Source organism: Coregonus clupeaformis, unplaced genomic scaffold, assembly GCF_020615455.1.
Source record: "Coregonus clupeaformis isolate EN_2021a unplaced genomic scaffold, ASM2061545v1 scaf0330, whole genome shotgun sequence".
Classification (NCBI taxonomy): Eukaryota; Metazoa; Chordata; class Actinopteri; order Salmoniformes; family Salmonidae; genus Coregonus; species Coregonus clupeaformis.
Genome location: NW_025533785.1, coordinates 205,136 through 227,204, shown reverse-complemented (window position 1 = coordinate 227,204; position 22,069 = coordinate 205,136). Strand labels below are relative to the sequence as shown.

General features: G+C 43.6%; 1 protein-coding gene across 1 annotated transcript; it reads right to left on the bottom strand.

The window, feature by feature from the left end:
• Positions 1 to 14,676: 14,676 nt before the first annotated feature.
• Positions 14,677 to 15,020, bottom strand: LOC121558765 (U6 snRNA-associated Sm-like protein LSm7). Its single transcript, XM_041872141.1, has one exon. The coding sequence runs from the start codon at positions 15,010 to 15,012 to the stop codon at positions 14,677 to 14,679; it is 336 nt and encodes a 111-aa protein (XP_041728075.1). The 5' UTR covers positions 15,013 to 15,020.
• Between the last annotated feature and the right edge of the window lie 7,049 nt (positions 15,021 to 22,069).

The window sequence follows — 22,069 nt, the reverse complement described above, 5'->3', positions numbered from 1 at the left end:
TCTGGTGTCCTTTGACAGCTCTTTGGTCTTGGCCCCTAGTGGAGTTTGGAGTGTGACTGTTTGAGGGTTGTGGACAGGTGTCTTTTATGCTGATAACAAGTTCAAACAGGTGCCATTAATACATAGCAGTGGAGGACGGGGAGCCTCTTAAGAAGAAGTTACAGGTCTGTGACCAGAAATCTTCTTGTTTGTAGGTGAGCAAATCTTATTTTCCATCATAATTTGCAAATAAATTCATTAAAAATCCTACAATGTGATTTTTCTGGAAAAAAAAATCTCAATTTGTCTGTCATATTTGACGTTTACCTATGATGAAAATTACAGGCCTCTCTCATCTTTTTAAGTGGGAAACATGCACAATTGGTGGCTGACTAAATACTTTTTCCCCCACTGTATATACTCCCCTTTATTACTTTTCAACCCCACCATCCTTTCCCTACTTGGGGTAAGTTATAACAACAATGCCCAGCCTCTACTTCACCTATACTTACACCTTATGGACACAGTCAATTTTACAATAATTATATTTTATTTGTTTTTGCTCCTAACTTCTTCTCCTCTCACTCTCCGATCATTTTCATATGTCCATCCGGTTTGCTTCTTTTGCCATATCTTTCTAATTGTGCTCTTTCCCAAAAGCTCCCAACATACAACCTATATACTTATTATGACCAGTATCTTACATTATTATTCTCTTGTTGTTATTTGTTATTAGTCCCATCCTTCAACTCCATTCACCCTCCCATCTATCTCTTAACACCATCCATTAATTTCTTTTCCATATAAATATCAACCGTACTGTGATGTTTCCAAGTTCTAACCCTTCTATTATCATTGTTTCTACAGATTGTAAATTGAAAATATTATTTTTTTTCTAAAAGTATTATTATATTATTGATCGATTGACTGTGACTTTTCAGATCACCCGTAATGCTATCTCAAGGTTAGCTCCAGGTAAATATTGCAATCCTTTACCATTCCTGACCTGTGTCCAAAACCACCCTACAAATGGACAGAACCAAAACAAATGATCTAATGATTCTTAAATGATCACCTTTTAAGTTATTACATAGAATACCATTTTCCTGAGGAATTCACTGATAATGGTTATCACTTTCAATCACTGCGAAATCTACAAGCCTATAATAACTATATAGGAGGTATGCTAGTTGTGTATTCGGGCAGATGTGCAATCAGTTTGATGAGGACAAAAGAATACTAGGTCTCTTTTAACAAACTGGTAATCGTCATTTCCTGGTAAATTATAAATGAATGTCAATGGGAGATAATTTGATTTAGGATTAGAATACAAAAATATTTACTGTGAATACGCATGTGCTCATTTAAATCTTAACACAAATACTAACCAACGGAGAGTTTGGTTGCTGATGGCTATTTACTTGAAATTTTTTTTGTCATTTAGGAGCTCTTATCCGTATTTACCATTGGGTTAAGTGTAGCTAAACATCTAAAACGCCTTCTTTCTATTCTTGTCAATGTTTCTCTGTACTATAGACTATAGCCCTGTGACTCAACAGGGACAACCTCCCTTTGAATAAAACATTTTACAAATCTATTTCCATTGCAAAACATTTTTTCTACATTCTACTAATTCAATACATCAACTTTTGTCCATTACTTACAGAGGGATTGGAAATGTGTCTTCTCTCCATTCTCAACCCCACCAACATCACACATCACACGTACAGTTGAGCGAGTGTACAAAACATTATGAACATGCTCTTTCCATGATATAGACTGACCAGGTGAATCAAGGTGAAAGCTATGATTCCTTATTGATGTCACTTGTTAAATCCACTTCAATCAGTGTAGATAAGAGGAGGGGACAGGTTAAAGAAGGATCTTTAGGCCTTGAGACAGTTGAGACATAGATTGTGTATTGTGCCATTCAGGGGTGAATGGGCAAACAAAACATTTAAGTGCCTTAGAACTGTGTATGTAGTGGTGCCACCACCGGTTTGAGTGTGTCAAGATCTCAACCTGCTGGTGTTTTTAACTACAGTTTCCCGTTGTATCAGGAATGGTCCACCACCCAAAGGACATGCAGCCAACTTGCACAACTGTGGACGCATTGGGCGCCAACATCCCTGTGGGCAGCTTTTTGCACTTTGTAGAGTCCATGCCCCGAGGTTGTTCTGAGGGCCAAATATTGGTGTTCTTTTATGTCGTTTTCAAATATTAGTAACAAACAAGTTTATCACGGTTAAGTGATTATCAGTTAAGAGCCATCGGATTAAGTAATAGTCAAATGTATTGTAACATGAGAAGAGAATATCAAAAGTAAAGTGAGCATTGCATTGTGAAAGGCAACATGTATTCAATTATTTTTCTAGATAAACATTATTACATTTGGTGAAAAATGACTATGATTTTGTGTGTTGTACTTAGTCAATTGAAAATGTGCTTAGAGTTCCTTTTTGTTGATCTGTTTTGGGTTTTGTAGTAAGATTTGTGAAAATTTACCACATAAATTTAACGACATAAGTTACATTTTACATTATTCCACATCCCCGAGCTGCTTCCCCTCCTTGTTCGGGCAGGTTTCGGTTCGTCGTCACCGGCTTACTGCTTCTCCATCCCATTCTCATCAGTCCACTTGTCATGTCTTGTCTTGTCAATCACACACACCTGTGCTCATTCCCCTAATTATATGTGTATAAGTGTTCCCTCTGTTCCCCTTGTTTTCGTGAGTCAAATCAAATCAAATCAAATTTTGTTGGTCACTGCCCGAATCCAACAAGTGCAGACATTACAGTGAAATGCTTACTTACAGCCCTTAACCAACAGTCGTTTATTTTAAACAAAAAAAGTAAGAATAAAAACAACAACAAAAAAGTTTGAAAAAACAAAAGCAGAAGTAAAATAAATACGTAGGGAGGCTATATATACAGGGGTGACGGTGCGAGTCAATGTGCGGGGCCCGCTAGTTGAGGTAGTTAGTATATGTACTGTGGGTGGGTTAAAGTGACTATGCATAAATACTTAACAGAGTCAGCGTAAAAGGATGGGGTGGGGGGGGGGCAGTGCAAATAGTCCGGGTCGCCATGATTAGCTGTTCAGGAGTCTTATGGCTTGTGGGTAGAAGCTGTTGAGAAGTCTTTTGGACCTAGACTTGGCACTCCGGTCCGCTTTCCGTGCGGTGTGAGAGAACAGTCTATGACTAGGGTGGCTGGAGTCTTTGACAATTTTGAGGGCCTTCCTCTGACACCGCCTGGTATAGAGGTCTTGGATGGCAGGGACTTTCCCCCAGTGATGTACTGGGCCGTTCGCACTCACCCTCTGTGTGCCTTGCGGTCGGGGGGCCAAGAGTGATTGTTTCTTTGTGTGAGCGAATAGCTCGGTTGACTACTCTTCCATTTGTTGTCCAATTTCCCTTGTGATTATGCGTTTGGCCAGCTTGGTGCTTTTATTTATGTAAACAGAATAAACTCTGACTTGGTGTTTTACCTCCTGCGCCTGACTCCTTCATTCATACCTCATCACGAATCACTCACCCGCTGAATGGAGTCAGCCGGAGAAGACTGCATGCCTGAGTTGTGGCAAGGGTCCAGGAGCATTCCTCGATGCTGGCCAGCTTGGGGAAGCGATGGATCGGTTCTTCCATAGTACAACGCTTGGAGGGAGAGGACCCGATCTCCTCGAGACCAGCTGGTCAACGGATCCAACCAATCCACCACCTACCCCCCAGCCCCTGGAGGATCCAGATTCCTGTCCCCCGTTTGGTGCGGCAGCGTGATGTGAGGATTTCTGCTCCAACTAGAGTTGTATTTCTCCAGCATCAGGCCGGGCGCCACTGGAGCAGGAGAAGGTATCTGTCCTCATTTCCTGCCTTTGTGGGAGAGCCCTGGAGTGGGCCCACGCAGTGTGGTTGGAGGATTACAGGGGAGTTTTTTCGCCTCTTTCGGGTTTTCATCCCCACCTGAGGTCGGGCGGGCAGCATGGTCCATCTGAGGCGGGGGCCGAGGACCACACGGACTACGCGCTGGAGTTCTGGGCTGGCATCGGGGTCCGGTGGAATGCGCGGGCCCTGATCGTCCATTTCCGGGGCCACCTAGGGGGCTCCGCGGGACTGCCTGCCATGATGCCATGCTATCTTCTCCCAACTGGTGGACTTGTCCATCCGGCTGACAATCTGCTAGCACCAACCCCTTGCGGGTCTGCCCGTTCCCACTCCGGGGCACTCTGACCCCGAGCAGATGGAGCTGGGGGGCCGCCGGTCGAGAGGCGCAGGGGGACGCGACAGTGCCACTCTGGTGGCACAAAGGACAATCCACCTCACGTCACAGTCAAGCGTTCCTTTGGTAGGCAGGGTACTCACGCATCACACCAGGTAACGAACACCCAAACTTGTTCAGAGCCCTTTGCGGCGCACTATACTTATCTATCTCCTTTCCCGATCACCTGGTAGTTTCCCAGTGTAAGGCACTAGTCGATTCAGGCGCAGCTGGGAACTTTATGGACCGGGCATTTTCACGCCGTCAAGGCACTTAGTTGGTTCCCCTATCCATTCCACTCTCCATCAGAGCACTTGATATTCGACCATTAGGGTCCGGGTTGGTTAAGGAGGTTACTGTACCAGTCACCATGATTACACAGGAGCGCTTGTTGAGGAGCAGATCACTTTTTTGATTATTGAGTCTCCTGCTTACCCTGTAGTCTTAGGTATTCCGTGGTTAGTCCTTCCCAACCCCAATTTTTCATGGCCACAGAGGGTTCTTACGGGGTGGTCGCGTAACCCCCACCATCGCATTCCCCCTGAATACCATGATCTGGCGCTCGTTTTCCAAGGCTCGGCACTAAATTACCACCTCTTCTGGAGGGTTGCGCGATAAACCTTCGGGTAGGCGCTGTACCTCCCAGGAGTCATGTGTATCCCCTGTCGCAGGCTGAGGCGGAGACTATGAAACTTCGTCACTGAGTCCCTGCGCCAGGTATATATGTCCCTCCACTTCACCTGCTTCCTCAGGTTTCTTCTTTGTGAAGAGAAAATGTGTTTCGCCCGTGCATTATTATTACCACTGCATAGGTGACGGTGCGATTTTTATCCTCTTCCCCTCATTCCTTCAGTGATTGAGTCAATGCCCTGGGGCCCATTTTCTCACCATATTAGACCTCAGCCTGGTGCCTACAACCTGGTGCGTATTCGGGAAGGGGATGAGTGAAAGCAGCATTCAGCACAACATCGGGGCATTATGAATACCTGGTGATCCCTACTTTATGAATGCTCCATCCGTTTTCCAGTCCTTTGTGAGCGAGGTGTTTCGGGACATGCTTGGTGCGGTGTGGTGGTCTACATTGATGACATCCTGGTGTATTCCTCTCCGTGCCGCATGTGTCCCTGGTTCGCAAAGTACTGGTCCGACTGCTGGAAAATGATCTTTATGCCAAGGCAGAGAAGTGTGGGTTTTTCCAGCAGTCAATCTCCTTCCTTGGATACCGCATTACTACCACAGGTGTAGAGATGGAGGAGATCCATTTCAGCCGTGCGTAATTGGCTGACTCCACCACGGTGAAGGAGGTGCAGCGCTTCCTTGGCTTTGCCAACTACTATCAGAGGTTTATTCTGGGCTTTGTCAAGGTCACAGCTCCCATTACCTCCTTGTTGAAGTGGGGTCCATCCCGGCTCCGCTGGTCTGCTGAGGCGGATTTGGCTTTAGTGGTTGCGGGGTCTGTTCACCTCCGCCCGGTACTAGCTCACCCCGATCCATCACTACGTTCATGTGGAGTGATCTCCGAGGTAGGGATGCCTGTCTTATCCACGCTCGGCCTCACCCAACTCCCCCCTGTGCCTTCTTTTCGAAGAGCTCAGCTCGGCGGAGCAGAACTTCGGCGTTGGTGATCGGGAGCTGCTGGCAGTTGTCCGAGCTTTGGCGGTGTGGAGGCATTGGCTCGAGGGCAAAACACCCTTTCCTCGTCTGACAACCACCGTAACCTGGAGTACATTCGGCGGCAAGGACTAATCCTCGCCAGGCCAGGTGGCCCTCTTCTTCACCCGGTTTGATTTCACACTCTTATTCCCGGGAGACTTGGGCAGACGCACTGTCTCGGCTGTATGACACAGGGGAGGGGCCCAAGACAACACCCCCCATACTCGCCTCATGCATTGTGGCGCCGGTGGTTGGGCCCGGATATAGTGCAGGCGTTATGCACAGATACATCTCCACCGCAGTGTCCACTGGCTGCAGTCGTGCCTGCGCTTATCCGTGATCGTCTGCTCTACTGGGCACACACGTCCCCTCCTCTGGTCATCCAGGTTCTCTACAATGCCCTGCCTGACCGAGAATACTGGTGGCCTACCTTGGCTAGGACATGAGGGTGTATGTTTCCTCCTGCTCAGTGTGCGCCCAGAGTAAGCACCTAAGCTCCTCCCAGCGGTGGCTACAACCTTTACCAGTTCCACAACGACCATGGTCTCACCTTAGTATTGATTTTCTTACTGATCTTCCCCTCTCCCAAGATAACACCACTATCCTGATGTTGTGGATGTTTTCGAGTCTCTGCCCCGCGGCCCTACAATGAGGCTCTGTTTACTCACGTCTTCCAGCACTCCGGGTACCAGGGGATTAGTGTCCGACCGAGGTCCCCAGTTCACGTCTAGAGTCTGGAAGGTGTTCATGGAGCGTCTGGGGGTCTCGGTCAGCCTGACCTTTGGATTTCACCCGGAGAGTAATGGGCGGGTGGAATGGGTGAATCAATGTGTAGGTTCCTGCGGCATCTGTCAGGACCGGCCGGGTGGTCGGTGTTCCTATTATTATTATTATTATTTTTTTTCTTGGGGGTAGATCACTTAATATTGCAGATAGATTTAACTTCTATCAATGTAATTGTCTGCATCACTTCCAATCCCCCATGTTTTTTTATACATACAGTGGGAAAAAAAGTATTTAGTCAACCACCAATTGTGCAAGTTCTCCCACTTAAAAAATGAAGAGGCCTGTAATTTTCATCATAGGTACCGTCAACTATTACAGACAAAATGAGAAAAAAATATCCAGAAAATAACATTGTAGGATTTTTTTATAATTTATATACAAATTATGGTGGAAAATAAGTATTTGGTCAAAACAAAGTTACTCAATATATACCCTTTGTTGGCAATGACACAGGTCAAGCGTTTTCTGTAAGTCTTCACAAGGTTTTCACACACTGTTCTGGTATTTTGCCCATTCCTCCATCAGATCTCCTCTAGAGCTGTGATGTTTTGGGGGCTGTCGCTGGGCAACACGACTTTCAACTCCCTCCAAAGATTTTCTATGGGGTTGAGATCTGGAGACTGGCTAGGCCACTCCAGGACCTTGAAATGCTTCTTCCGCCACTCTTCGTTGCCCGGGCGGTGTGTTTGGGATCATTGTCATGCTAAAGACCCAGCCGTTTCATCTTCAATGCCCTTGCTGATGGAGGGAGGTTTTCACTCAAAATCTCCGATACATGGCCCCATTCATTCTTTCCTTTACCCGGATCAGTGTCCTGTCCCTTTGCAGAAAAACAGCCCCAAAGCATGATGTTTCCACCCCCATGCTTCACAGTAGGTATGGTGATCTTTGGATGCAACTCAGCATTCTTTGTATACTGTAAGTGCTTTGATAAGCGTCTGCTAAATGCATATTATTATTTATTATTATTTGTCCTCCAACCACGCGGTTATTTTTACCAAAAAGTTATATTTTGGTTTCATCTACCATATACATTCTCCCATCCTCTTCTGGATCATCCAAATTACTCTACAACTGCTTTATTATTTGGTCCCAGCTCTCTGCAGGTCATTCACTAGGTCCCCCCTTGTGTGGTTCTGGGATTTTTGCTCACCGTTCTTGTGATCATTTTGACCCCACGGGGTGAGATCTTGTGTGGAGCCCCAGATCGAGGGAGATTATCAGTGGTCTTGTATGTCTTCCATTTCCTTAATTGCTCCCACAGTTGATTTCTTCAAACCAAGCTGCTTACCTATTGCAGATTCAGTCTTCCCACCTGGTGCAGGTCTACAATTTTGTTTCTGGTGTCCTTTGACAGCTCTTTGGTCTTAGCCATAGTGGAGTTTGGAGTGTGACTGTTTGAGGTTGTGGACAGGTGTCTTTTATGCTGATAACAAGTTCAAACAGGTGCCATTAATACGGTAGCGAGTGGAGGACAGAGGAGCCTCTTAAAGAAGAAGTTACAGGTCTGTGAGCCAGAAATCTTGCTTGTTTGTAGTAGCAAATACTTATTTTCCATCATAATTTGCAAATAAATTCATTAAAATCCTACAATGTGATTTTCTGGAGAAAAAAAATCTCAATTTGTCTGTCATATTTGGCGTGTACCTATGATGAAAATTACAGGCCTCTCTCTCTTTTTAAGTGGGAACATGCACAATTGGTGGCTACTAAATACTTTTTCCCCCACTGTATATACTCCCCTTTATTACTTTTCAACCCCCCATCCTTTCCCTACTTGGGGTAAATTAGTGAACAACAATGCCCAGGCCTCTACTTCCACCTATACTTACACCTTATGACACAGTCATTTTACAATATTATATTTTATTTGTTTTTGCTCCTGAACTTCTTCTACTCTCAACCTCTCGATCATTTTCATGATGTCCATCCGGTTTGCTTCTATTTGCCATATCTTTCTAATTGTGCTCTTTCCCAAAAAGCTCCCAACATACAACCTATATACTTATTATGACACAGTATGCTTACATTATTAGTTCTCTTGTTGTTATTTGTTATTAGTCCCATCCTTCAACTCCATTCAACACCTCCCATCTATCTCTTAACACCATCCATATAGATTTCTATTTGCCATATAAATATCAACCTACTGTGATTTTCACAAAGTTCTGAACCCTTCTATTATCATTGTTTCTACAGATTGTAAATTGAATATTATTTTTTTGCTAAAAGTATTATTATATTATTATCGATTGACTGTGACTTTTCAGATCACCCGGTAATGCTATCTGCAAGGTTAGCTCCAGGTAAATATTGCAATCCTTTAGCCATTCCTGACCTGTGTCCAAAAACAAGCTACAAATGACAAACCAAAACAAATGATCTAATGATTCTGTCTCTTCACAGCAAAATCTGCAGAGCTGGGAAGATTGTATCCCCCATAAAAATAACATTCTATTGTAGCAAAATTTTATATAATAATTTAAATTGAAAGATTCTAATTTTTAATCCGGTGTCGTTTTTCGTTCAGTTCATACACTCTGCCATGGGATCGGTCTCAAAATCTCTTCCCAACTATTTTGCAATCTATATGGGACGCTTCAATCATTTGGTCCTTAATAAACTGATATACACTGCTCAAAAAAATAAAGGGAACACTTAAACAACACAATGTAACTCCAAGTCAATAACACTTCTGTGAAATCAAACTGTCCACTTAGGAAGCAACACTGATTACAATAAATTTCACACTGCTGTTGTCCAAATGAATACACGTGGAAATTATAGGCAATTAGCAACACACCCCCAATAAAGAAGTGGTTCTGCAGGTGGTGACCACAGACCACTTCTCAGTTCCTATGCTTCCTGGCTGATGTTTTGGTCACTTTTGAATGCTGGCGGTGCTTTCACTCTAGTGGTAGCATGAGACGGAGTCTACAACCCACACAAGTGGCTCAGGTAGTGCAGCTCATCCAGGATGGTACATCAATGCGAGCTGTGTCAAGAAGGTTTGTTGTGTCTGTCAGCGTAGTGTCCAGAGCATGGAGGCGCAACCAGGAGACAGGTCAGTACATCAGGAAACGTGGAGGAGGCCGTAGGAGGGCAACACCCCAGCAACAGGACCGCTACCTCCGCCTTTGTGCAAGGAGGAGCAGAAGGAGCACTGCCAGAGCCCTGCAAAATGACCTCCAGCAGGCCACAAATGTGCATGTGTCTGCTCAAACGGTCAGAAACGGACACCATGAGGGTGGTATGAGGGCCCGACGTCCACAGGTGGGGGTTGTGCTTACAGCCCAACACCGTGCAGGACGTTTGGCATTTGCCAGAGAACACCAAGATTGGCAAATTCGCCACTGGCGCCCTGTGCTCTTCACAGATGAATGCAGGTTCACACTGAGACAGACGTGACAGAGTCTGGAGACGCTGTGGAAAACGTTCTGCTGCCTGCAACATCCTCCAGCATGACCGGTTTGACGGTGGGTCAGTCATGGTGTGGGGTGGCATTTCTTAGGGGGGCCGCACAGCCCTCCATGTGCTCGCCAGAGGTAGCCTGACTGCCATTAGGTACCGAGATGAGATCCTCAGACCCCTTGTGAGACCATATGCTGGTGCGGTTGGCCCTGGGTTCCTCCTAATGCAAGACAATGCTAGACCTCATGTGGCTGGAGTGTGTCAGCAGTTCCTGCAAGAGGAAGGCATTGATGCTATGGACTGGCCCGCTCGTTCCCCAGACCTGAATCCAATTGAGCACATCTAGGACATCATGTCTCGCTCCATCCACCAACGCCACGTTGCACCACAGACTGTCCAGGAGTTGGCGGATGCTTTAGTCCAGGTATGGGAGGAGATCCCTCAGGAGACCATCCGCCACCTCATCAGGAGCATGCCCATGCATTGTAGGGAGGTCATAAAGGCACGTGGAGGCCACTCACACTACTGAGCCTCATTTTGACTTGTTTGAAGGACATTACATCAAAGTTGGATCAGCCTGTAGTGTGGTTTTCCACTTTAATTTTGAGGGTGACTCCAAATCCAGACCTCCATGGGTTGATACATTTGATTTCCATTGATAATTTTTGTGTGATTTTGTTGTCAGCACATTCAACTATGTAAAGAAAAAAGTATTTAATAAGATTATTTCATTCATTCAGATCTAGGATGTGTTGTTTAAGGGTTCTCTTAATTTTTTTGAGCAGTGTACTTTTTTATTTATCACAGTTTTCCTTAACCAATTATGTTCTTTAATGCAAGGCCGACAGTCAAGTTCCTTACTTTCTCCCCCTTCCACTTTCCTCTTCCACTTTTGCGGTAAGGCTGCAATTATTTGGTTGTAATTTTGGGTAGAGCAGACATTTCCATATGTTTTTGTTGCATGTGCGACATAACTCCACCAGTCCTACCGATGATATAATTTACGAAGATTATACCTTTTTTAAACATTCTGTCAAAAAAGAAAGGTGTTCGGTGTTCCTGCCATGGGCAGAATACGCTCAGAACTCTTTCCGCCACTCCTCCACTAACCTAACACCCTTCCAATGTGTTTTGGGTTACCAACCGGTCCTGGCACCGTGGCACTAGAGCCAGACCGAGGCTCCTGCAGTGGATGACTGGCTTCGGCGCACGGGAGAAACTTGGGACGCTGCCCACGTTTGCCTCCAACGCACCATGCATCATCAGAAGGCGAACGCTGACCGCCACCGCAGGGAGGCCCCGGTTTTCGTACCGGGGGATCGGGTCTGGCTCTCGACCCGGAATCTACCCCTCCGCCTGCCCTGCCGGAAGCTGAGCCCGCGGTTTGTGGGGCCGTTTAAAGTCCTGAGGAGGATAAACGAGGTTACATACAGGTTGTTACTCCCCCCTGATTACCGTATTAACCCCTCGTTTCATGTGTCTCTCCTCAGGCCGGTGGTAGCTGGTCCGCTCCAGGAGTCTGAGGTGCAGGAGGTTCCTCCACCTCCTCTGGACATCGAGGGGGCCCCGGCGTACTCGGTCTAAAATCTGGACTTCGGTGTTTTACCTCCTGCGCCTGACTCCTTCATTCACACCTCATCACAATTACATTGGGGATCCCAACAGGTTAATGAATAAGCACTTTATGTCACGTTGCACCACAAGCTGTGTCTCATGGGCCATATGCTATTATGATTTAGGGTGGAGGACTTTTGTCTCTAGGGAAATCAAACCTAAGACGGTTGAATTACAGTCAACACTGGGACTTCCTATGGGACCTACTATGAGCAGGCGCTACAACAAACATAATTGCCATCTTTCCATTATTAAGGGTTAGTAATGAGAAAGTAAATTATTATTTTATTCTATATGGTTAATGGCGTTAACCTGCAGTCACATGGGTATATGGTAATAATATACCTAATTGGTGATTGGGTGCAGAATGGGGGAGGGTGAGGAGGGAGGGAATAGCTGTAAGAACCACCTATTCACTTGGATGATATTATTAAATCTAATTTGCGTCCCAAATGGCATCCTATTCCATATGTAATGCACGGGGAGCTGAACGGAATGAACATCACGTGGGCACATCATTAAAACCTCTTCCCACATACGTCTGAGGGCCTCCCGCTGGAGAGAACGAGGGAGAGAGGGGGGAGAGAGAGAGAGAGCGAGAGAGGGGGGTGGGTGGGTGGGTGGGTGGGTGGACGGACGGACAGACGGATGGATGGATCATGGATGGAGAGGAGGGAAAGTCTTCAACCATTTCTGTTACTGAAAGTACACTTGGAACACAAAACAGAAACGTACATTAATGCTGAACATTTGAATGTTGATCAGTCGTTTTCAAACAACATAAGCTTACATTAACGCATCATTAACATCAGTTTCATGTTTTCACATTACTCAGTATCCATAGTTGCATCCCAATTGGCACCCTATCCCTAAATAGTGCACTACTTTTGACCAGGGCCCATACGGTGCCCCAAGTAGTGAACTATGTAGTGAATAGGGTAACATTTGGGATTCACCCCATGTGAAACAAAACAATTCTTCCAGTCATCATCATCAACCAAGCGATGAAATATCAAACCCATGCTTCACTGTGAAGATATGCACAACTAATTATCCTTTGCCTAGACCTACCTGCCTTGCTAACTGATCAAAGTGGCTTGTTTTTCATGAGTTATACAGACAAGCTGTTGCAACTTTTAATCCCCTTTCTGCTGTGCTATTGTCATCAAGAGTATTGCAACAGCAAAGAGTGCTTAAAAGTGTATGATTTCATGCAACAGGAAGGGCCTCTGTTGACATGAAAAAAGTGGATTACATATTATAGTTGGCCATACTAATATGTTTCACAGAATTATAGCAATGGGAGCCATGAGAATTAGTCTTATACATAAGAGATACCAGCAGTGTGTATTCTATTGTGGAGATACAAACAACTGTGAAACAATTACACTCAAACAAAATAGTATAGTCTTTCATATTCTATTCCTCACATCATCCTCCTTTTTTAGATTGTTGTTTGTGCTGTTTAAATAAAGTTTTTCAAAGTAAATAGTTTTCGACTTTGACTGGTAGACAGTGATTACTTTGACCTTTGATTTGAAAAGGTTGGCTTGCATCTATGCAAATTAGACAGTAGGTCACACATCGGGTTGTCAGGCTAGGGATTTGCATACAAGACTTTCCTAGGGGAAGTCACTGGCTGGCTATGACAGTGTGTCTGTGTCAGGAGGTTGGTGACACCTTCATTGGGGAGGACGGGCTCGTGGTAATAGCTCGAGCGAAATAAGTGGAATGGTATCAAATACATCAAACACATGGTTTCCATGTGTTTGATGCCATTCCTTTTGCTCCTTTCCAGCCATTATTATGAGCCATCCTCCCCTCAGCAGCCTCCTGTGGTGTGTGTTTGTTTGTTTTCCTACTCACATGTCAGTCCTTGTGCCATATGTCATACACGGACACTCCTCCTATACTCAAACGAGAGGATTCTCAGCAACCACTCCTTCACACGTTTCTTTTGCTTCCTCTGTTCCTGTGTGAAACACACCTGCAAAATGCTAAAACTATGTCCACACACACTGAGGCCTCCATGCCTGACAATAAAATTGGAAATAATTTGTCTCAACTACTTTAGTAAACGGTACATTGCCAAGCAAAATGAAATTATCCAAAGGTTCTTGACTCTGATATGTTGTAGTTGTAGAGCTACAAGTGTGGAGGTTAAGGAAGGTGAAAAATATCCTCATGACCTGTCTGGTTGAACACGGAAGTTGGGAGTTTCTGTATTTACTACTGTACTGTAAAGTTGGCATCTAAGCACATGATTGATTGGGTAGGTAGGCAGAGAGTGGTAAAAAAAATACAAAGTTTATAGGCTACATTTATTTACAATGGTGTCTATCCAAGGAAAATTAAGTTGACAGCATCAAACAACCAAAACAGATGCACATATTAATTGCATTACCTTGAAAGTTGTTCTGTTTCTTTTCCTATGCATCAATTAATGTAAAAACTATGCATCAATTAATGTAGGCTATATTGTTTACAAGCACCAAAGAATGCTCTGCGTTTTTCTGAAACTGGGCTACTGTATGATCTGAGTGGTTCTCCCTCCTCCGTATGTGTAGGCCTAGTTAGTTCACTAGGCATTCTGAGTGCAATTCAACGAAGGCCTGAAATTTGACAGAGTAGCCTGTTCCACCTCTGGTCAGCCGAATGAGCACATGTGCAGAAGGTACATTTTAGTCATTTAGCAGACGCTCTTATCCAGAGCGACTTACAGTTAGTGATTGCATACATTTTCTTTATATATATTTGTTTCATACTAACCGCAATAATATTTAATTGAATCCTCACATCCTCCCTCCTTCTCAAAGCACATTGGAGTAGATCTTATGTTCCTCTCCTTGAATCTTCTCCTCCAATGCATTTTGAGAAGGAGGCAAGTAGAGGATGCGAGGAATCAAGGAAATACAATTGACATACACACCAGGAATTGGACTACTGTGAGGTCATCCTAGTGAACGAGGCTGGCCGACTATCCGTCCTGCTGCTGGATGAAGGGGTTGGGGATGGCTTCCATGCTGTCCTGAGGACAGATGAGCACCACGGACGTCCCTCTACAAACCACCAGGCCCAGCTGCCACATGTCCTCGGTCAGCTTGAACTGGTCGTCAGGATCCTGCAAGTACTCGATGGTGCTATCCAATACCAGGTTCAACATGGGGTCAAACCCCTCCAGAACTCCACTGGCCTCTCGTCCTCCCTGAAACTTCACACGGATTTGTTTATCAATGTACTTTGACAGGTCAAAGATACTCTCTTTCTTCTTCTTCTCTCCTTCCTTGTTTCTGTCCTGGTTTCTGTCCGCCATTTTTAACATGTTCCAGCCAAGCCCACGCCTTATAATTGTTATATTTATTTAAAAATAATTAAAATAATATTAATCCCCATCCAAGGCCTTTCATATAAGGAACATTATTTTTGTAGCCTCACAAAACTAATAAAAGTACATCGCAGCACTCATGCAATTATAAGTCTTGATCAACAAAGTACCATTATACAAGGGGGTCTTTACCCACAACCTAACATAATGCACATTCTCCTATACCTAGGGGAAGGTAGTATCTCTCCCTTGAAGTTATAGCCTCAATATAAAAGGCAAAGAAAAAAATATAATAAACCCCCTAGGGCTTTCACAAAGAAAATACAACTTCTTGGTGTCCTTGTGTTATATAGCTAGCTTAGTTGAATATGAAAGTAAAATTACCAGCTGTCATTTGTGCCTAGATCAATTTATATTCCATCAAAATAAACGTTAAATCAGTCCTTGAACAGAGTGGCTGTGTCACCGGATTCTCTTGATGCCTCTTCCCGATAGCTAAACAATCGTAGTCCCCTGTAGCTCAGTTGGTAGAGCATGGCGCTTGCAACACCAGGGTTGTGGGTTCGTTTCCCACGGGGGGCCAGTATGAAAATGTATGCATTCACTAACTGTAAGTCGCTCTGGATAAGAGCGTCTGCTAAATGACTAAAATATAATTGTAAAATATGGGGATACTGTAGCTACCCTCTTCCTGTGGATAGTGTACTATGTATGTTGATGGCCAGTACCAATGAATATACTATGAAGTATTTCTGTTTATTGCTGTCACTTTCTGTGTAACTTATGTGGACGCGCTCAACTTGGGTCGCCCAAGGTTCAGTGCAGGGGAAGGCTGCATTTGGGATATTGCACAAAGTTTAATTGGGGCACCCAGACGTTGTTTTGTGCCTCTTCCTGTGCTGTCCCCCCGCTGAGTCAAGGAAAGTGTGCCCCACATGGAATGGTTAAACTGACACATTTTCTTTTTTTGTCAATTATTAGACAAAAGAAGGATGCAAAAAAAAAAGATGGATCTTTTAATTATTATTATTTATTTTTTTCTAGCATAATACAGGAACAGCGGATCAATGTATAGTATGGGATGCCTTTAAGTGTGTCTTTAGAGGCCATTCAATTCAATTTTCATCCCAAAAACAAAACGGATTCGGTCAAGAGAGAAAAGACTCATAGAATTAAAAAAGTCTTACCGGATATTATTCATCATGATCAGACAGGATTCTTAAAATGAATATATGTTGGAGATAGCATTAGACAATTATTATAAATAATTGAAAACTATGAGAATACAGGGATACCAGGCATAATCCTTATACAGTGGGGAAAAAAGTATTTAGTCAGCCACCAATTGTGCAAGTTCTCTCACTTAAAAAGATGAGAGAGGCCTGTAATTTTCATCATAGGTACACGTCAACTATGACAGACAAAATGAGAATTTTTTTCTCCAGAAAATCAGCATTGTAGGATTTTTTTAATGGATTTATTTGCAAATTATGGTGGAAAATAAGTATTTGGTCAATAACAAAAGTTTCTCAATACTTTGTTATATACCCTTTGTTGGCAATGGCACAGGTCAAACGTTTTCTGTAAGTCTTCACAAGGTTTTCACACACTGTTGCTGGTATTTTGGCCCATTCCTCCATGCAGATCTCCTCTAGAGCAGTGATGTTTTGGGGCTGTCGCTGGGCAACACGGACTTTCAACTCCCTCCAAAGATTTTCTATGGGGTTGAGATCTAGAGACTGGCTAGGCCACTCCAGGACCTTGAAATGCTTCTTACGAAGCCACTCCTTCGTTGCCCGGGCGGTGTGTTTGGGATCATTGTCAATGCCCTTGCTGATGGACGGAGGTTTTCACTCAAAATCTCACGATACATGGCCCCATTCATTCTTTCCTTTACACGGATCAGTCGTCCTGGTCCCTTTGCAGAGAAACAGCCCCAAAGCATGATGTTTCCACCCCCATGCTTCACAGTAGGTATGGTGTTCTTTGGATGCAACTCAGCATTCTTTGTCCTCCAAACACGACGAGTTGAGTTTTTACCAAAAAGTTATATTTTGGTTTCATCTGACCATATGACATTCTCCCAATCATCTTCTGGATCATCCAAATGCACTCTAGCAAACTTCAGACGGGCCTGGACATGTACTGGCTTAAGCAGGGGGCACTGCAGGATTTCAGTCCCTGGCGGCGTAGTGTGTTACTGATGGTAGGCTTTGTTACTTTGGTCCCAGCTCTCTGCAGGTCATTCACTAGGTCCCCCCGTGTGGTTCTGGGATTTTTGCTCACCGTTCTTGTGATCATTTTGACCCCACGGGGTGAGATCTTGCGTGGAGCACCAGATCGAGGGAGATTATCAGTGGTCTTGTATGTCTTCCATTTCCTAATAATTGCTCCCACAGTTGATTTCTTCAAACCAAGCTGCTTACCTATTGCAGATTCAGTCTTCCCAGCCTGGTGCAGGTCTACACAATTTTGTTTCTGGTGTCCTTTGAAAGCTCTTTCCGTCTTGGCCATAGTGGAGTTTGGAGTGTGACTGTTTGAGGTTGTGGACAGGTGTCTTTTATACTGATAACAAGTTCAAACAGGTGCCATTAATACAGGTAACGAGTGGAGGACAGAGGATCCTCTTAAAGAAGAAGTTACAGGTCTGTGAGAGCCAGAAATCTTGCTTGTTTGTAGGTGACCAAATACTTATTTTCCACCATAATTTGCAAATAAATTCATAACAAATCCTACAATGTGATTTTCTGGATATTTTTTCCTCAATTTGTCTGTCATAGTTGACGTGTACCTATGATGAAAATTACAGGCCTCTCTCATCTTTTTAAGTGGGAGAACTTGCACAATTGGTGGCTGACTAAATACTTTTTTTCCCCACTGTAGCAGATTTTGAGAAAGCTTTCGATAAAGTATGGCTAGAATTTATTTATAAGTGCCTGGATTATTTCAACTTTAGAGAATCTCTTGTAAAATTGATAAAAGTCATGTATAACACTCCTTTATGTAAAATTATAAATAATGGTTCTTTCTCTGAGAATTTTTAATTGTTAAGAGGTGTAAACAGGGTTGCCCTCTTTCACCATATTTGTTTGTTATGGCCATTGAACAGATCCAATGATAAAATAAAGGGGTTAGAAATTATTGGATTAGAAAAAAAAGGTATCAATGTTTGCCTATAATACAAGGTTTTTCTTGAGTCCACAATCTTCAACCCTGAATGGTCTTGTAAAAATATTCAAAGAGAAATACACAACACAGAGGCTAGAGGTCAAGAGGGAATCAACATTTGTTTAGAATCTGTGTAGGGGTTCCAACCAGGGACTTATAGCTACATGTGGCAAGTTCTCATTGGTCCAAATTGTTTATACATTGAGCCTGAAACAGGGTACTCGGTATTTGGCCATTGGCCCATTTTATTGCAAGGAATTCTAATTTGTCAGCCACATGCTAGGCTTGAGGCTATAAACTACATCATGTCTCTTTGTTCAGTGGAGAAAACATTGAGGACAGGGAAGAATGAACATCTACCATCTACTTTCCAGCATAACAACTCTGATTTGTTCTCTTGAATAAATATATTTTTCTTCCCCTGATTTGCTTTGGGGTCTGTGTTATTGAAGAATAACATCAACTGCTAACACTTGGTGCCGTGACCCGGATGAATTGGTCTTGACCAACAACAAGAAAAAAACGAATCAACTGTGTGTTGATCCAGGGGAAAAAGAGAGGGCTGTGCTCAACCCACCCTCGGGATTCAGTTCTTAATCTCCTGATTGATGGCATAATTGCTGGGTGAGTAATAATAATATGCCATTTAGCAGAAGCTTTTATCCAAAGCGACTTACATTTTTTGTGTATGGGTGGTCCCGGGGATCGAACCCACTACCTTGGCGTTACAAGCGCCGTGCTCTACCAGCTGAGCTACAGAGGACCACAGGAGTATAGACCTATATCATCTAAAATAACTAAATCAGGTTAAAATAAGTGCATGCAATGAGTGATATGTACAGTGGGGAAAAAAAGTATTTAGTCAGCCACCAATTGTGCAAGTTCTCCCACTTAAAAAGATGAGAGAGGCCTGTAATTTTCATCATAGGTACCGTCAACTATGACAGACAAAATGAGGGAAAAAAATCCAGAAAATCACATTGTAGGATTTTTTTATGAATTTATTTGCAAATTATGGTGGAAAATAAGTATTTGGTCAATAACAAAAGTTTCTCAATACTTTGTTATATACCCTTTGTTGGCAATGACACAGGTCAAACGTTTTCTGTAAGTCTTCACAAGGTTTTTCACACACTGTTGCTGGTATTTTGGCCCATTCCTCCATGCAGATCTCCTCTAGAGCAGTGATGTTTTGGGGCTGTCGCTGGGCAACACGGACATTCAACTCCCTCCAAAGATTTTCTATGGGGTTGAGATCTGGAGACTGGCTAGGCCACTCCAGGACCTTGAAATGCTTCTTCCCGAAGCCACTCCTTTGTTGCCCGAAGGCGGTGTGTTTGGGATCATTGTCATGCTGAAAGACCCAGCCACGTTTCATCTTCAATGCCCTTGCTGATGGAAGGAGGTTTTCACTCAAAATCTCATGATACATGGCCCCATTCATTCTTTCCTTTACACGGATCAGTCGTCCTGGTCCCTTTGCAGAAAAACAGCCCCAAAGCATGATGTTTCCACCCCCATGCTTCACAGTAGGTATGGTGTTCTTTGGATGCAACTCAGCTTTCTTTGTCCTCCAAACACGACGAGTTGAGTTTATACCAAAAAGTTCTATTTTGGTTTCATCTGACCATATGACATTCTTCCAATCCTCTTCTGGATCATCCAAATGCACTCTAGCAAACTTCAGATGGGCCTGGACATGTACTGGCTTAAGCAAGGGGACACGTCTTGCACTGCAGGATTTGAGTCCCTGGCGGCGTAGTGTGTTACTGATGGTAGGCTTTGTTACTTTGGTCCCAGCTCTCTGCAGGTCATTCACTAGGTCCCCCCGTGTGGTTCTGGGATTTTTGCTCACCGTTCTTGTGATCATTTTGACCCCACAGGGTGAGATCTTGTGTGGAGCCCCACATCGAGGGAGATTATCAGTGGTCTTGTATGTCTTCCATTTCCTAATAATTGCTCCCACAGATGATATCTTCAAACCAAGCTGCTTACCTATTGCAGATTCAGTCTTCCCAGCCTGGTGCAGGTCTACAATTTTGTTTCTGGTGTCCTTTGACAGCTCTTTGGTCTTGGCCATAGTGGAGTTTGGAGTGTGACTGTTTGAGGTTGTGGACAGGTGTCTTTTAATGCTGATAACAAGTTCAAACAGGTGCCATTAATACAGGTAACAGTGGAGGACAGAGGAGCCTCTTAAAGAAGAAGTTACAGGTCTGTGAGAGCCAGAAATCTTGCTTGTTTGTATGTGACCAAATACTTTTTTTTCCACCATAATTTGCAAATAAATTCATAAAAAATTCCTACAATGTGATTTTCTGGATTTTTTTTCCTCAATTTGTCTGTCATAGTTGACGTGTACCTATGATGAAAATTACAGGCCTCTCTCATCTTTTTTAAGTGGGAGAACTTGCACAATTGGTGGCTGATTAAATACTTTTTTCCCCCACTGTATATGTGTCCTCTATTAAAGGTTAGAGTCCTTTGATAAAGGTTGGAGTCCTTTGTAAAAAGCCCTATCAGTTAAAATAAGCCATAATTGATTAAGGGAGTGAAACCTTGCGTTGTATAGAAGTGAGTTGCTGGTTGAGTAGCAATTTTTGGGTAATGTAAGCCTTGTAAGCATTGTACATGCTTTTGAATTTTGGGTAATGTAAGCTTTGTGAGCATTTTACAAGCTTTTGAATTTTGGGTTATGTAAGCCTTGTACAAGCTTTTGAAGTGAACACAAGTTTAATGAGGTTCGAGTCCTCAACAAGCTTTTGAAGTGAACACAAGTTTTAGGAGGTTCAAGTCCTCAACAAGCTTATGAAGTAAATGCAAGTTTTCTATGGGTAACCAGGCCCTGCAGAAACAATTTGGGTTCTATAGATAGGGTTTGAGTCCTTATGGGTTATAAATATATATATACATATAGATATATATTATACAACTTTTGAAGTTGGTGTAATGGCATCTTCAAGTGAGAGAAACCACTCTGGAAAGGGCGGGACAGCTGCTCCGGATGTGAACATGAGAAATACTATTAAATTCACTGTATGAAGAACCATTTCCAAAGTAGAGAAGTGTAGGCTGGAGATAATTCAACAATTACGAATGTAAGTGTAGAAAAGGCAGACTTGGCCCCCACCTGTGGGCTCTTTGTACCCTCAATCTACCCTCACACTGAGTTGCGAAAGGCAGATCGGGTGACAAACGATGTCTCAGGCCAACCAGAACACAGGCTGTTAAAGGGAGTAAAGACAAACCTCCAGTGACAGTCATCACACAGAAATCAGCATCTCCAAAACAGTTGGATGAATGGTCAAAGATTTTGAAGCATCCACGAGACGTGGGTATGAAGACATGGGACCATTTCAAGCGATATAACAAACTCTACAATCTACATCCTTATGATGGGTTACAGTTGTTAGTGTCTTTGTTATGCAGGCTACTTATGTCGCTGTGTCAATGGTGGCATCGCTTGTTCTTGACGAACATTTTACCATCAAGTGTCCACATGCTGTTCATACTCTTTTGACAATGAATCGAGCTGCACAGGTCACAGCTGCTCGTTGGAACCAGGAGTCAACTGTGTTGGAGGCTCCTAACATCATCATACAACATGGCACACCATCTAATCCAGCTACTCTGATGCCTCCTCCAGATACCACATTACTTGAACACAACTGTTGTGAGTTGGTTTTGGATCAGCTCTCTGATGTTATTAAAAAGTAATGTTGAAAACCCTGGTTTATCTTATAACAACTTCAGGAATTGTGGGGGGGGTGTGAGGAAGGTAGGCTGGCGATTATCAAATCAAATCAAATCAAATTAAATTGTATTGGCCACATGCTCCGAATCAACGGTGCAACATTACAGTGAAATGCTTACTTACAGC

Excerpts from the sequence above, each read along its gene's own strand:
- LOC121558765 (XM_041872141.1), bottom strand. The coding sequence starts at position 15,012 with ATGGCGGACAGAAACCAGGACAGAAACAAGGAAGGAGAGAAGAAGAAG.